This window comes from Schizosaccharomyces pombe (assembly GCF_000002945.2).
Source record: "Schizosaccharomyces pombe strain 972h- genome assembly, chromosome: II".
In the NCBI taxonomy this organism is placed as follows: Eukaryota; Fungi; Ascomycota; class Schizosaccharomycetes; order Schizosaccharomycetales; family Schizosaccharomycetaceae; genus Schizosaccharomyces; species Schizosaccharomyces pombe.
The window spans coordinates 2,552,840-2,565,721 of NC_003423.3; the positions used below are offsets into that span (position 1 = coordinate 2,552,840).

General features: G+C 35.7%; 4 protein-coding genes and 4 long non-coding RNA genes across 8 annotated transcripts; 5 read left to right on the forward strand and 3 right to left on the reverse strand.

The window, feature by feature from the left end:
* The first annotated feature begins 86 nt into the window (after nt 1-86).
* On the forward strand, nt 87-945 carry SPOM_SPNCRNA.1527. The gene has a single exon (NR_150415.1). It is a non-coding gene; the product is annotated as a non-coding RNA, possible alternative UTR (long non-coding RNA).
* A 154-nt stretch (nt 946-1,099) lies between these two features.
* Nucleotides 1,100-2,692, forward strand: gas2 (1,3-beta-glucanosyltransferase Gas2). Its single transcript, NM_001021964.3, has one exon. The coding sequence runs from the start codon at nt 1,208-1,210 to the stop codon at nt 2,585-2,587; it is 1,380 nt and encodes a 459-aa protein (NP_596053.1). The 5' UTR covers nt 1,100-1,207; the 3' UTR covers nt 2,588-2,692.
* Nucleotides 1,338-4,108, reverse strand: tri1 (CAF1 family ribonuclease; the record flags this gene model as incomplete). Its single annotated transcript, NM_001021965.3, has 1 exon — nt 1,338-4,108. The coding sequence occupies one exon, from the start codon at nt 4,106-4,108 to the stop codon at nt 2,825-2,827; it is 1,284 nt and encodes a 427-aa protein (NP_596054.1). The 3' UTR covers nt 1,338-2,824.
* On the forward strand, nt 2,900-4,078 carry SPOM_SPNCRNA.1528. Its single transcript, NR_150416.1, has one exon. It is a non-coding gene; the product is annotated as a non-coding RNA (long non-coding RNA).
* Nucleotides 4,109-4,310: 202 nt separating the features above from the next.
* dbl8 (ATP-dependent RNA helicase Dbl8) lies at nt 4,311-10,330 on the reverse strand. The gene has a single exon (NM_001021966.3). It carries the CDS (start codon nt 10,286-10,288, stop codon nt 4,454-4,456), a length of 5,835 nt encoding a protein of 1,944 aa, NP_596055.1. The 5' UTR covers nt 10,289-10,330; the 3' UTR covers nt 4,311-4,453.
* SPOM_SPNCRNA.5709 lies at nt 5,011-5,514 on the forward strand. The gene has a single exon (NR_195060.1). It is a non-coding gene; the product is annotated as a non-coding RNA (long non-coding RNA).
* On the forward strand, nt 9,573-11,931 carry SPOM_SPNCRNA.5710. The gene has a single exon (NR_195061.1). It is a non-coding gene; the product is annotated as a non-coding RNA (long non-coding RNA).
* On the reverse strand, nt 10,638-12,770 carry muk1 (guanyl-nucleotide exchange factor Muk1). The gene is made up of 3 exons (NM_001355777.2): nt 12,728-12,770; nt 11,958-12,429; nt 10,638-11,909 (listed from the first exon to the last, which is right to left on the reverse strand). The coding sequence occupies exons 2-3, from the start codon at nt 12,341-12,343 to the stop codon at nt 11,087-11,089; spliced, it is 1,209 nt and encodes a 402-aa protein (NP_001342780.1). The 5' UTR covers nt 12,344-12,429; nt 12,728-12,770; the 3' UTR covers nt 10,638-11,086.
* Nucleotides 12,771-12,882: the final 112 nt, after the last annotated feature.

The window sequence follows — 12,882 nt, forward strand, 5'->3', positions numbered from 1 at the left end:
TCAATTTCTTTTCTATTACTATATGTATTTATATAAGTATAAGTATATATATTTATTTTTATTTTATTATTTATTTTTAAACCCAAGTGGATTTACTAAATGTATCTATCAATATCTACTACTAATTCAATTATTAGGGGACAAATTTTTTTTTATTTAGTAAATAATATTTTTATTACATGCCATTTAGAAACTGCAAGAACAATTCGGATTAAGTGGCTTCAATGCCTCTCTTTTGTCTACGTCTACTTTTCTACATAAATTGCGCGCAGAAACTCCTTTCTTTTTACATCCCGTGTAGCAAGTTTACTACGCCAAAACCGTTATTCCTGTCATTATCTCTACCTCTAATCATTCAGTAAAATATACGATGGCATTAAGTCTAACATTATGTATTAAATTTCGCTACTGACACTACAGCACTCATAGCCACACTTCGCGTTCAGGCAAAGACGAGACGGTGTTGATACGTCAACGACTAAAATAGTAATAATACAGTTACGATATTTGGCAATTATAATGATCCCACAAAAGCTTTCCATGTAGACAAATGATCAACAATAACTTGAATAGACCCGAAAACTCATCTCTATTAGGAACTATCATACACGGTGATAAACAATTTAGTGAAGTTCTTGTTGTTGCTGCTGTGTAGATTTGTCGTTTCAACGCATTCTCCGCTTCTCCACATCTCGTTATCCCTGACATCACGAAAGACCTGGAATTCTCTCATTCGTCATACTGTATTACGTTGGACTCAGCGCAGTTCTTTCCCATTCCAAAAGAATCGAATAAGCCACGATCTGGTAAAAATCGTTAAGATGCGTTAAGAGGATTTACACATCGACGGAACGGTCGATCACTTAGTGCAACTTCCGAGATTCGGCGCCTATAATTTTTACTATATAAAGGGAGGGAATGAAGACAAGTTGTGTTTTAGACACGTTCGGCGTACTACTCGAGACTTGTTGATTAGCCACAATTGCTTTGAGCTATCAAGAAACTTTCTTTTATACAGTCGCCAATTCCTCATCACAGTCATTTGGTAAAGTGAAATATCATTTTTGTTCATACCCGCAAATTTTTGATTCATTTCTCTCTTGCCCAACACATTCCTTTTTGTGTCTATCCTATATATAAATAGTACATTTCTCAATCTTTAAAAAAAGAGAGTCTTTATAAATACCAGTCGCCACTCTTTATTAACATGGTCTCCTTTACCAAATTTACTTTGCAGCTGTTGTCGGCTTCTGCCGCTTTTGCTTATTTCGAGCCTTTGACTATCAAGGGTAGAAAGTTCTTCAAGAACGATACCCAATTTTACATCAAGGGTGTTGCTTATCAACCCGCCGTTGATGCTGAAGAAACCAGCACCATCGTTGATCCCTTAGCCGAGGTCAATTACAAGAACTGTACCGAAGATGCTAAGATCATTTCCAACTTGGGCGCTAACGTTATTCGTGTCTATGCCGTCAACGCTAGCTTGAACCATGACAAATGTATGGAGGCTTTCCGTAACGAAAGCATCTACGTCTTTTTGGATCTTGCCAACCCCAAGACCGGTATCGATCGTGATACCCCTACATGGAACACCGATCAATTCTCATCCTATCAATCTGTTATTGATACTTTCCAAAAGTACAACAACACTGGTGCCTTCTTTGCCGGTAACGAAGTTGTCAACAATGCCTCGAATGCTCCCGCTGTCGCTTACGTTCGTGCTGCCGTTCGTGATTCCAAGAACTACATTAAATCTAAGAAGTATCGTACGATCCCTGTCGGTTATGCTGGTGCCGATATTCCCGTCGTTCGTACTGAACTCGCCGCTTATTTGTCTTGCAATGCTACCAAGCTGAACAATGACACCAACTCTGAGACCGATTTCTTGGGTTACAACATGTACGAGTGGTGCGGTCATTCTGACTTCTACACTTCTGGTTATGCTGCCCGTACTCAAGAGCTTGAGAACTTTACTATTCCTATCTTCCTTTCCGAGTTTGGTTGCAACAAGGTCACTCCTCGTGTTTTCACTGAAGTCCAAGCCATCTATTCTGATAACATGACCAATGTTTGGAGCGGTGGTATTGTCTACGAATATTCTCAAGAGGTTAACGACTATGGTCTTGTTAACGTTTCTTCCACTGGTGAGCGTGTCTTGACTACTGACTATAACAACTTGAAGAAGCAATGGGCTTCCATTAGCCCCAACATTACCTATAAGCACTCCTACAATCCCAACGGTACTATTCCTGAATGTCCATCCAGAAACAAGACCAGCTGGGCTGTCAGTGCTAATGCTTTCCCAGTAACTCCCAACACTACGATTTGCTCCAATGCCGTTAAGAATCTCAAGTGTTCAGCAAATGGAACTCCTTCCGGTAGCAAGATCTCTCAGGTCTTGAGCGAACTTTGCTACTACGATAACAAGGCCTGTTCTTCTATTAGCAGCGATCCTTATGAGGGTACCTATGGTAACTACACTGGTTGCACTGGTGTCCAACAACTTAGCATTGCTCTTAACGCTTACACTCAGGATCATGGTGCCGATTCTTGTAGCTGGGGTGGTGTTGGTGAGCTTAAGGCATAATTTCCTCATTAATCCTTATTCAATTTTTTCATTTCTCAAATAATTTTAAACCTCAAAATTGAGCCTCATTGAAACTTATCTAACATTTTTCCAATAACATCCTTTGACAATTTTATTAGTCACATACCATTCTTGCATATAATCCATGAGTTTGTAATCAGCCACCTGTACTATTGTAATCTCCATAGGGTTTATATAACCTTTGAATATTTTAGAAGATTATTCGCTTCAATTCAATCAACTGCAATATTTATTTAGGTCAAGAAAACTACCGTGAATTGGAAGAACATTTTGCCATCGCTGTATATCCGAGTGTTTTGTTCTCATAACGTAGTAAACAAATAGTAGAGCAGTGTCGTATGAATCTTTTCCTGCTTCATGTGGGCGTTTTCTGCTCATCATTGACTTATATGGACATTCAATCAGCGAATTTAAAGAAACATTTGACCTTTGAGATGAGGAGTTAGAAGGTACTGGCGGTAGAGATATCTTTGAAACTAAGGAAAGTAAGTCCGTTGGTATCCCATCTGATACATGTTGAAGATCATCGGATTTCAAGTAGAGAAGTTTAGTGTCATATATAGATTTGAAAGATGATAAACAAAGCTCAGAAAACTCTAATATCGTTTCCGGGACTTTTCCTTCAAAAAGGGAAAACAAATACACCAAATCTGCCATGCCATTGTGACAAACTACTGACTTTTTTTTCTTAAGTATATAGTCCCATAAATGTCGCAACCCAACATTCTGTTTGATCAAATTTAGATTGTTAAGTATTAATTGGTCGCTCGCAATATCTTCTTTGAGTTCGCTTTTTGAAGTGGCAGAGCATTGAGTTGTCGAATTTTCAATAGCCTTCCGAACCTGCAGAAATGTTCTTTTGGGGTAACTCTTTAAAGTTGGAAATTCAATTTTAACCAGGGATTGTATTGCTTTTCTTATAAAACGATTAGAGGTAGTAATGTTCAAGTATTTTGAAGTGGAATGTGACAACTCGCTCGATAACCAATTCTTAATTTGATTTCTTGCGTCAACAAGAATTTCTTCATCGCAAGCATCTAAAATTGAGCTGGTCAAGTCGTCAGTTGATCTTTCATTAACCTTGTCGATCAAATTTCTTTCTTCAATCCGTGATAAGTATGGTACACCCTCTGTCAGTTGTTTATTAAAATCAAAACCTTGTTGTATCAGAAACTTAATACTGCTAGCCTCCGAGCAGAAGTCTCTCTTAAGGTGCAATTCATCTTTAACTAGAGGACTTACGTTAATATTTACGGGAATACACGAAGATTTTCCATTGTTTTGCAAATAAATAAAGGTTATACCAATTTGTAAAATTGTGTATCGTATACTACTTTTTCTCAGTAACTCATATCTGTCTTGTAAAGTATTTTTGTTGTTAAGGTTGAAGTCTCTTAATAATCCGGAAAATTCACAATCAATGGAAACATAGTGTGCTGAATCTACGTGTTTCTCCAATTCTTTTAATGTCTCTAAAAAGTTTTTGCCATGTATCTCCATCTATAGATTCAATGTATTTTGTAGAACTCAATTGAACATGCACTGATAATATGCTAATTTATAGCATATTTTGGAAGCTAATTAATAATGAAATTGTGAGTATGAGCTAATACAAGTTTGATATAATCCTAACACAAACATATAGAATATACTGGTGCATTTGTCCTGTTTATATATACCATTGAGTAAAAATTAATATAGTGTTGTTGTAAGCAAAATCATTTTTAGATAGGAGAAATATTAATAAATAAACTATGTCTAAGATTCAAATGATTGAAAACGTCCCGCTACTCGTGTTATTAAAAAAGTAATACTGTAAAATACTCATACTAAAACCTAAATCGGCTACTTCCTTTTGAAATGCTCAACTTTTGGAGGTGCAAAACCGTGGGCCATCGCCGCCAGAGCAAGTTTCGATTTGGGCTTTTTTGATTTTTTCATATGGCCTTTATCTTTATTTTTTTCCACATAACCCGGCTTTTTGGAAGACGCTTGTTCAATTTCAGATTCGTCTATTTTGTTTAACACATCTTGCTTGGAACTGGATGATTCATCAAGGCGTGGTTTCGTGACCTTATTATCAGCAGCAGTCTGATCAGTGGAAACTTTGTTCTTAGCGCGCTTATTCGGTATATCTTCATCTCTCTCAGTTCCTCTTGACAAATTAGCACTATCTATATTGTGCCGTTTTTTGACTTTATGTGCTTCTTGTTTTTCCTCACAGATACCAACCGACGGCGACTTAATTGGGGTATCCCGTGAGGCTAAATTTAAATTGTTAGATGCGAGGTGTGTCGAAACGTTTGATATACTTTTTGAGTTCTTAAATTGATTAGCACTCAAGTCTCTCCAAACACCACGAGTTTTTGCGTCTTCAATCAAGCTATAAAAAATATCCTCTTGCATTAGCGGTTTAGAATTGCCTACGATATACAAAGATGATTTAGCTCTTGTTAAAGCTACATTAAGCCGACGAAGATCTTGAAGGAAACCGATTCCACCGCTCATCGAACTCCTAACGCAAGAAAAAATTATAATGTCCTTTTCCTGTCCCTGAAACCCATCGACGGTATGAATATCAAGATGCTTGAATATAATGGAACCATACTTTCTTTGAAATTGTGATCGAAGCTGTTGTACTTGACTTCTATAAGGGGTAACAACTCCAATTTTCCCCTCAAAATCAATGTTTAGATAACATTGAATTAGCCTCTCATATAATAATAAAATAAACGAAGCCTCTTCCACATTGTACAGAGACTTTGAGTTGGAAAAAGCTTCCGTCCCGTGAACATTAAAAAATCGATAAATACCTAGCTGCGGATCCTCGTGCCAAGGTCGAGATGTCACTGCTGACATATTGGGACCGTCAAGTAGTTTTGAATTATAGAAAAACTTGCTGGGAAATCGGCTAATTTCAGGATTCATTCTATACTGTATGCTAAGAAGACAAGCGCTCTCATTATGCTGTTTGAACATTCTGACATATAGAGATTGTGAATATCCAAACTTTGCAGAGGTTTTTGATAGCACAGTAGGAGGAAGCTGATTCGGATCACCAACCATTACACAGCTCTCACAGCCATACTTAAGAGGTATGATTGAACTTAATTCAACGGCTTGTGCAGCTTCATCAATTATGACAGTTCGAAAAGTCAAACCCGCATTTAAAAGTAGTTCATGACCACTCGCAGATAAGGTAGCACATACAATATCAGCTTCCTGAAGTAGTTGATTTTGTATTTGTTTTTTCAAAACATCCAGATTACGATTAGTTGAGCGTTGACGTTCTCTCATATCATCAAGGCTCTGTTCAAGCATGTTTTTCTGTTTGGTAATCTCACGAAGCTGTGCTTCCAATATTGAACTATTTTTTCCAGTACTACGAAACTTTTCTAGATCTTCGCGTAAAGAGTCCCTTTTTTTAATAATTGAGTCATATTTTTTCCGAGTATCACTGGAATTGTTTGCTTCTTGATCTTTCTTTAGGTTCGTAAGTTCCATTTGCTTTATCATTTGCTCTTCCAAAGTAAATTCTTTAGCGTGAACGCTTATGGAGTCACCAAATCCAACACGAATAACTTTTGGAAAAAATTTGATACCCTCATGATCGTAAACACCGGCTTTGATACGAAGGAGAATTTCATCTATGGCTGCATTACTAGGAGCGCATATTAAAATCTTATTCTTTGAGGTTTTTCGCGTCTGTCCTGGGACATTAAATTGCAACCCTTGACTAGAAGAAGTAAGTACAGCTCCAATCATGCCTAGAATGGTTTTAGTTTTTCCAGTTCCAGGAGGCCCTTGAATGAGCGTAAAACCATCATTTACAGAAGATGCATAAATCGCATATGCCTGGGGTTCATTTACACCATAAGACTTCATTATTTTTTGCTTTTTGTCATCTGTAAAATTTGAAGGTAGACGCGTTACATTGGCATCCAGAATTCTCTGAGACAATGGTAAATGGCGAAGAGATTTTAAAGCAGCAAATTCACGTAAGCTAGTAGTAGCATTAAATAATTTTTGTGCTGTGAACCTAATGTTCGGTGCATACTCCTGTAGATCAATTGATTCAATATTCATCCGCAGACAGAGTTCAAGTGATTCTTTTTTACGAGAAATGGATTGAATTTTGCACAACTGAAAAGATTTTGGGTTATTAGTATCGCCCGAACTTTGTGATTTTGACAGTAAGCAAATATCTGTATCACTTAAAAAAGAGACTTCGGTAGGTGAACAGGACGTAAAGTAAATATCGACAAAGTTATCAACTGTACTGCGGGTGTTGAGGATTAAATCTATGGGAGGGTATTGCTTTTCTTCAACGGCACTTTTCACTTGAGCCCAACATTCATGAAACAACATTGGTTTGAAAACTTTCTCATAAGCGTTTGAATCATTATACGTGAATTTAGCTTGGACGCACTGCATCTCAACATTAGACGCCGAAAAAGAATCAGCTAATGGGTTCCAACCCAAAATTACTTTGTAAAACTCTTGAACATCAGGGTTTAGCCGGAGTCGAGCAAGTTGTGCACTTTGTTGAGTATTACGGCGCAATTGAGTAGGATGAACTACATTTTTTGTTTTAAGGGAATCAAAGTCCAAGAACTGAATCTGCCTTCTTTGTGGAAGAGATTTAGAGGCATGAGAATTAGCTTCACGTGCAAGCGAGAATAGACCGTTACTAGACTCTTCTTCGGACTCCGAGGTATCTTCATCGGAAGTTGAAGTATTTTTGTCATCTGGATTAGAATAACTTTTAGAAGTGTGCAAAAGTGAAGGCTTGCGAATTGGGTCAGCAGAATCGAGCTTTTGCAAAGCTTTTGGTATATGATTATCCGAATTAAGTTTCTCAGAAAGATGGTTCCCCGCACTGGTTCTTGGAACTTTCGCGGATTCGCGAATTCGCTGTGTTGTCTCTTGTTTAGATTTCAAAAAATTTAAATTTTGAGATTTTTGAGCATTTCTATTGATGGCTTTAGAAGCAGAAATAGCCTTCGGAGGAAGCAAAAAATGATTTGAAGTACTAATGTTTGACTCAGGTAATTTTTTCGCAATCCCAATAGTCTGGTCTTTAGAAAGCAAACCCCGATCATCACTCTGTAACTTAGTTTCAAGCGTATTGGTATCATTGAAAGGAGAGTGATTAAGAACGTCTTCTGAAAGGTATGGTGTGAGCGATATAAAAAGATCCTCTCTCTCAGTGAATGTAAGAATTGTTTGTTCATCACTGGTAATTGATGCCCTATGGATAATATCAATCACATTTTGACTAATTGGACACTCCAACTTTTTACAAATTTTAAGCATTTTACAAATCACTTTCACAACGGATGTTAGAAGTGAAGAATCAGTTAACTTAAGCCAATAAGATACAGTAACCAAAGAATCAGCTATACACATAGCTAAAGCACTGCCCTTATCATTAGCCGAAACAATTTTAATATCGTTATCCGATAATCCAAAAATGAATCCGTTAACTTCCTCAAAAATATTAATGAGCATATCGCAAAAATCAAGGGTATCCCGCATTAAATCAACTAAATTGTCCTTATCATGAACTGGCCAAGTAGGAAGAACAATGAAAAAATGAGTAAAGAATTTCCATAACGATTCCCAGAAATTCTTAAGGGATTCTTTCTTTTCCACTTGTTTTGCAAAAGTCGCATCCTTAGAAGTTAAGCCATCAACAGAGTCAAAAATAGTGTTTATAATTAATTTATTAAAATAAACAATGTGCTTGGCTCCTCCAAAGTTTCTGACTTTAAGCCACTGCAGAAGAACATAACATGAAGAATTTAGTGTATTTGAAAACTGGCTTCTCAATAGCTCTCCTATAGTATCAACAACGCTGTCAGAAAGCGAAATAGATTTAATAATTGAGATACTTCCTGTTGAGATCTCAAGAATTGGAGAAAAAACGAGTGAAAAGATTCCACGAAAAGTTAAAGGATTTGAAACCAATTGGGTTTGTGCCGACAAATGCCAACATTGAGTCTGAATAAGCATTTCAGAAAATGTTGCAACAAATCCGTTTAGTGCATTTTCGAAATCACTTTTGAACGGAATGTCAACTTTCTTAGGCGGCAACTTATCAATCAAGCAAACTGTAGAGCAAGCACGAAAAACAATACGAACCATAAAGAACTTCTCCTCTCGAAATACGTTTTGCAAATATACCCAAAAATTTTTAAAAGACTCACTTACCGATTTGATATTCAAGGGTGGCTTTCTATTTCTGTCCAAATAATGGCAATAGAATTGCTTCAAAATATAAAGATCTAAATTCAATCGGTATTCAAAAACTTTCTTAATAAGCCTCCATTCAACAGACTCTTCATTTTCCAAGTTTAGCAAACGAAACAGCTCGTCAAACTTAATCGCTAAAGTGGAATGTAATTCAAATACTTTGTTTTGTAAACTTTGATCACTATGGGGGAAAATCATAAAATATTCGGAAAACAAAACTGAAAATATGTCAGCAAGTGATTGAAGTAACTGAACATTTTTGAAACCGACTTCCAGTTCCTTTTTATATTGCATGGTGTAATTAATCAAAATTTTGTTAATTAATTCAACTTCATCAATGATTGAAATTGTCTTCAAAAGAGAGGTAGCCCATTCAAACGGATTCTCTGCCTTTTGGTCGTTTGAAAAATTGGATGTATTTTCTTCTGTCCACCTCTTATAAGCATTACCATTAAAAATTTTATCTATTACTTCACTGGGAGAAATTTCTGGCGTCCAAAAATTACGTCCATAGCAGTATAACAAAGAATGTAAACATACAAGGAAAGACGGACATAAATTAGTATGGTCGCTTTGCAATCCCGAAAGAATAAAATCGGCGACATTGAAATTTTTTCCTGTAAGTCCCCTAAAATAAAGATGATCAACATGCTTTAACAGCAACGATAAACCTTTCAGAAAAATTTGCATCTCGTTCTCATTTTCTTTCTTCTGGTCTAAAGAACGAATTTCCTGAAGAAGGGGACCCTCAAGGATTTTAAATTCATTATCGGAGATTGTTTTTACATCACTTAAAATACTGCAAGCCCATCTTCGGAGCTCATCATCTCTCGAGAAGAGAAGACTTATGACACCTGGCACTAGGTTTTTCGAGAGCCGAAGAAAACCGGACTCAAGAAATCTGTTTCGGAACAAGGGAAAGATTTCTTTATTATGTAAAATACGAGGAGAGTATAAGATTTCGTAGAAGGCGCATAGTATAGGTTTAGAGGCCGAGGACGTGTCGATTTTAGGCACTGTTTTGAGAACTTCCTGTAACCGAAAAATGTCCCAACTATAAATTTTCTCCATTACAATCTCAAGAGTATTTGGGTCAAAGTGAAAAATGTTTAAACATAGACTTTTGAAATCATCTAAAGATTGGTGATATTTAACTATACATTTGGGGCATAACTGAAGGCGTTCGTTCAAATGTTTTTTGAACCATACCAGATACTCGTTATCATTTTGAAAAGAAAATAGAAAAAGACATTCACGAACTGCTACTTGTAATTTAGGATCACAAACCCAATGAGGGTTTTGTCTGTTAGTATTTAGGTATGAAAGCGCCAAATGCAAAACTTTATTGGACCCTTCGAAAGATGGGTGTTTTTGATTTTCCTGAATTTTTCTTATTAATCTATCAAAAGCCTCGTCATTTTCCATAACCACAAGCTAATGCTGCATTCTCACTCTCGAAGTAGACTTATTAAAGCGCGACTGCAATTTTTCAAAATCTAGGTTTCTAAGGAAGTAAATTACACTATTCACTATAAACATTTAGTGCAACCAATCATTTGATGTCCACACAGCACTCGATTATCGCATTGAAATAAAATAGCCTTAAGAGAAATTTTAAATAAAAAAATGAACGTATATTTTGAAAGTGTATATAAATTCATGTACCAAAATCACGCTTCTTTATTGTAATTAAGATATATATGATTATCCGAAATATATTTTAAACATTACTATATATAATGTGACAACTTAAAAAACTTTCTTACCCATTATAATCCGAAGTTTGTGATTGTGTGTTTAATTCCTAGTTTCAAATATGACTATTTTCTTCACTGAGCAAAGAATCACAGTTCATTTTATTCAGTATATTTAAAAATTTTGCAGTAACATGATATATTCGTTTCATATATTTCCTTTGTAAGGATTTAATTCGCATGCAATCTTTGCGTCAACATACAAGCTTAAATCATTTTTGCTAGTTCTTTGTGATATTCATACATTAATAAAATAGACGTCAAGGAATAATCAATCCTTGTTTTGAATAAAAATTTTCTTTTAAACTTTTAAGCTGTTCACGAATTGACCTGCAACAAAGAAAAAAAAAATATTGATCAATCATATAACTTTTCTATATGACTTTGTCTCTCAAATGAATCAAATAACCATAAACAAAGCCGAAAACCAACTGGATGTGAAATTTTTAAAGAAAATATTCAGTCAAAATTACTGATTACCATTTTTCTCAAAAAGCAAACGTGCGAGGCGCTTATAGTCAGAAAGAAGAAGTTCAATTTCACCGATTTTAAGATCGCTAGCATCAGAAACAGTCAAAAAGCGTTCCAAAGGTGGGTCGCCCACGAATTCTACAGAATTGGAAGAATCTTCTGAACTTTTGGCAGTGTGATTGGCTACTTTACTAAGTAGAGAGGCATAAGATTTCTCAAGTGCTAGTCCCAGATTTCTTAAATTAGATAAAGATGAGCGATTCACAGGGTAGGGTTCTGCACTCGGATCATGAAGCGAGTTAGAGGTCGAAACTGTTTCGCTATTAGCTACCTCAAGTGAAAGAGGATCATCAGAGGGTTGAATTGACGATTGAGTTAAAAGATTTGGACAAGCTCGAAGAATAAAAGTAAGGGCTGCCTCAAAAGTTGTGAGACAGTATCTTTGCTCTCCGCTTAAAAAATCTGCATTTCGAAAGCGTAACACAAAATTCAGGTGCGATATTAAATGAAATCCGGGATAACAGAGAATGCAATATATGGTCAAATTTAATAAAGAATCAGCATTCAATTCTTCTTGAGGAAGTTGAGAGGCATTCAATATACTTGAATTAACGGTCATAAAAGTGTTTATTTTCGATCTAGGTGTGTGTTGCTCATCGAGAGCAAAAAATGCTTCAGAGACTTCATGTAACCGGTTTGTAAGTTTTTCATCATCAGGTATTGGAATGCAATTGATAAGTTCTTTCTTTTCTTCAGAAGCAATAAATTTTTTTAACAAGTCATCTTTGGCAGCATCCGTACTTGTAGATAAACAGAAAATCCTAACACAATATTAGTAAACAGTTATTGTAGGCGAAGTAATCACATACCGATCATACAAATATTCGCAAACTATATCTTCAATTTGGTCCATCCATTCATCTTTTTGGTTCAGCAAGTGTTGTCTCGCCTTTTTCTGAGCATCTATTTCCTCAGGAAACAAAAGAGGCACATTTTGATCTTTTGAAGAGGGTTGAGGGATAAGGGTTGAAGCAATAAACTCATCGGTATGCTTGTAAAAGTTTTGAAATGCTTTTGCTAGTTCTTCAGGCGAAAGCAATTGAGGGTGAACCGGACTAACTAGAGAAGAGATAAACTGTATCACACATGCTTGTACAGTAGTTGGAAGATTTGATGCAGAATTTGGGAGTTTGATGTCTTCTTCCTTAGGCTTATTTGTATATTTAACAGCTCTCCAAGAATTCAGAAAGCTCATCGAAAGGAACTTTTACGAAAGGTGATCAAAAAGTTTAATTTTCAAAAATAAAATTAAACGAAAAAAAATTCTATATATACATGTAACTAAGAATATGTTAGCATAGGGTCTAATTCAAATTTTCAAATTTATATCAGATAGGATAAACAGCAATCGAAGGAACCGAGTACGAAGTATTCGTTGAGAGTCAAAAATATAACAATATATCCCTAATAGAAAATATACATCGTTTTAAAGCTATAAATGCTAGCAATTCCTTCTTTACCTTTGTCGTATGACAAGTTTTCAAGTAATTGTCAAAATATAGAGACACGAATTAAAAAAATAAGAACGTTGATTAAGAACTTGATATAAAATGAAATAATAATCAGAGGTAATGCTTACTTGACTTTAACTTATAAACCCTTCAAAATAGAGGAACAGTGCTGGTAGAACCAAAATTGATATGCATTCATGTTTCGGCATAATAATAGCGTATACTCGTTAAGAAACCGTATACTGTAAATGTAAATAATAGGATGAGTAAATTTAAGTGCTAA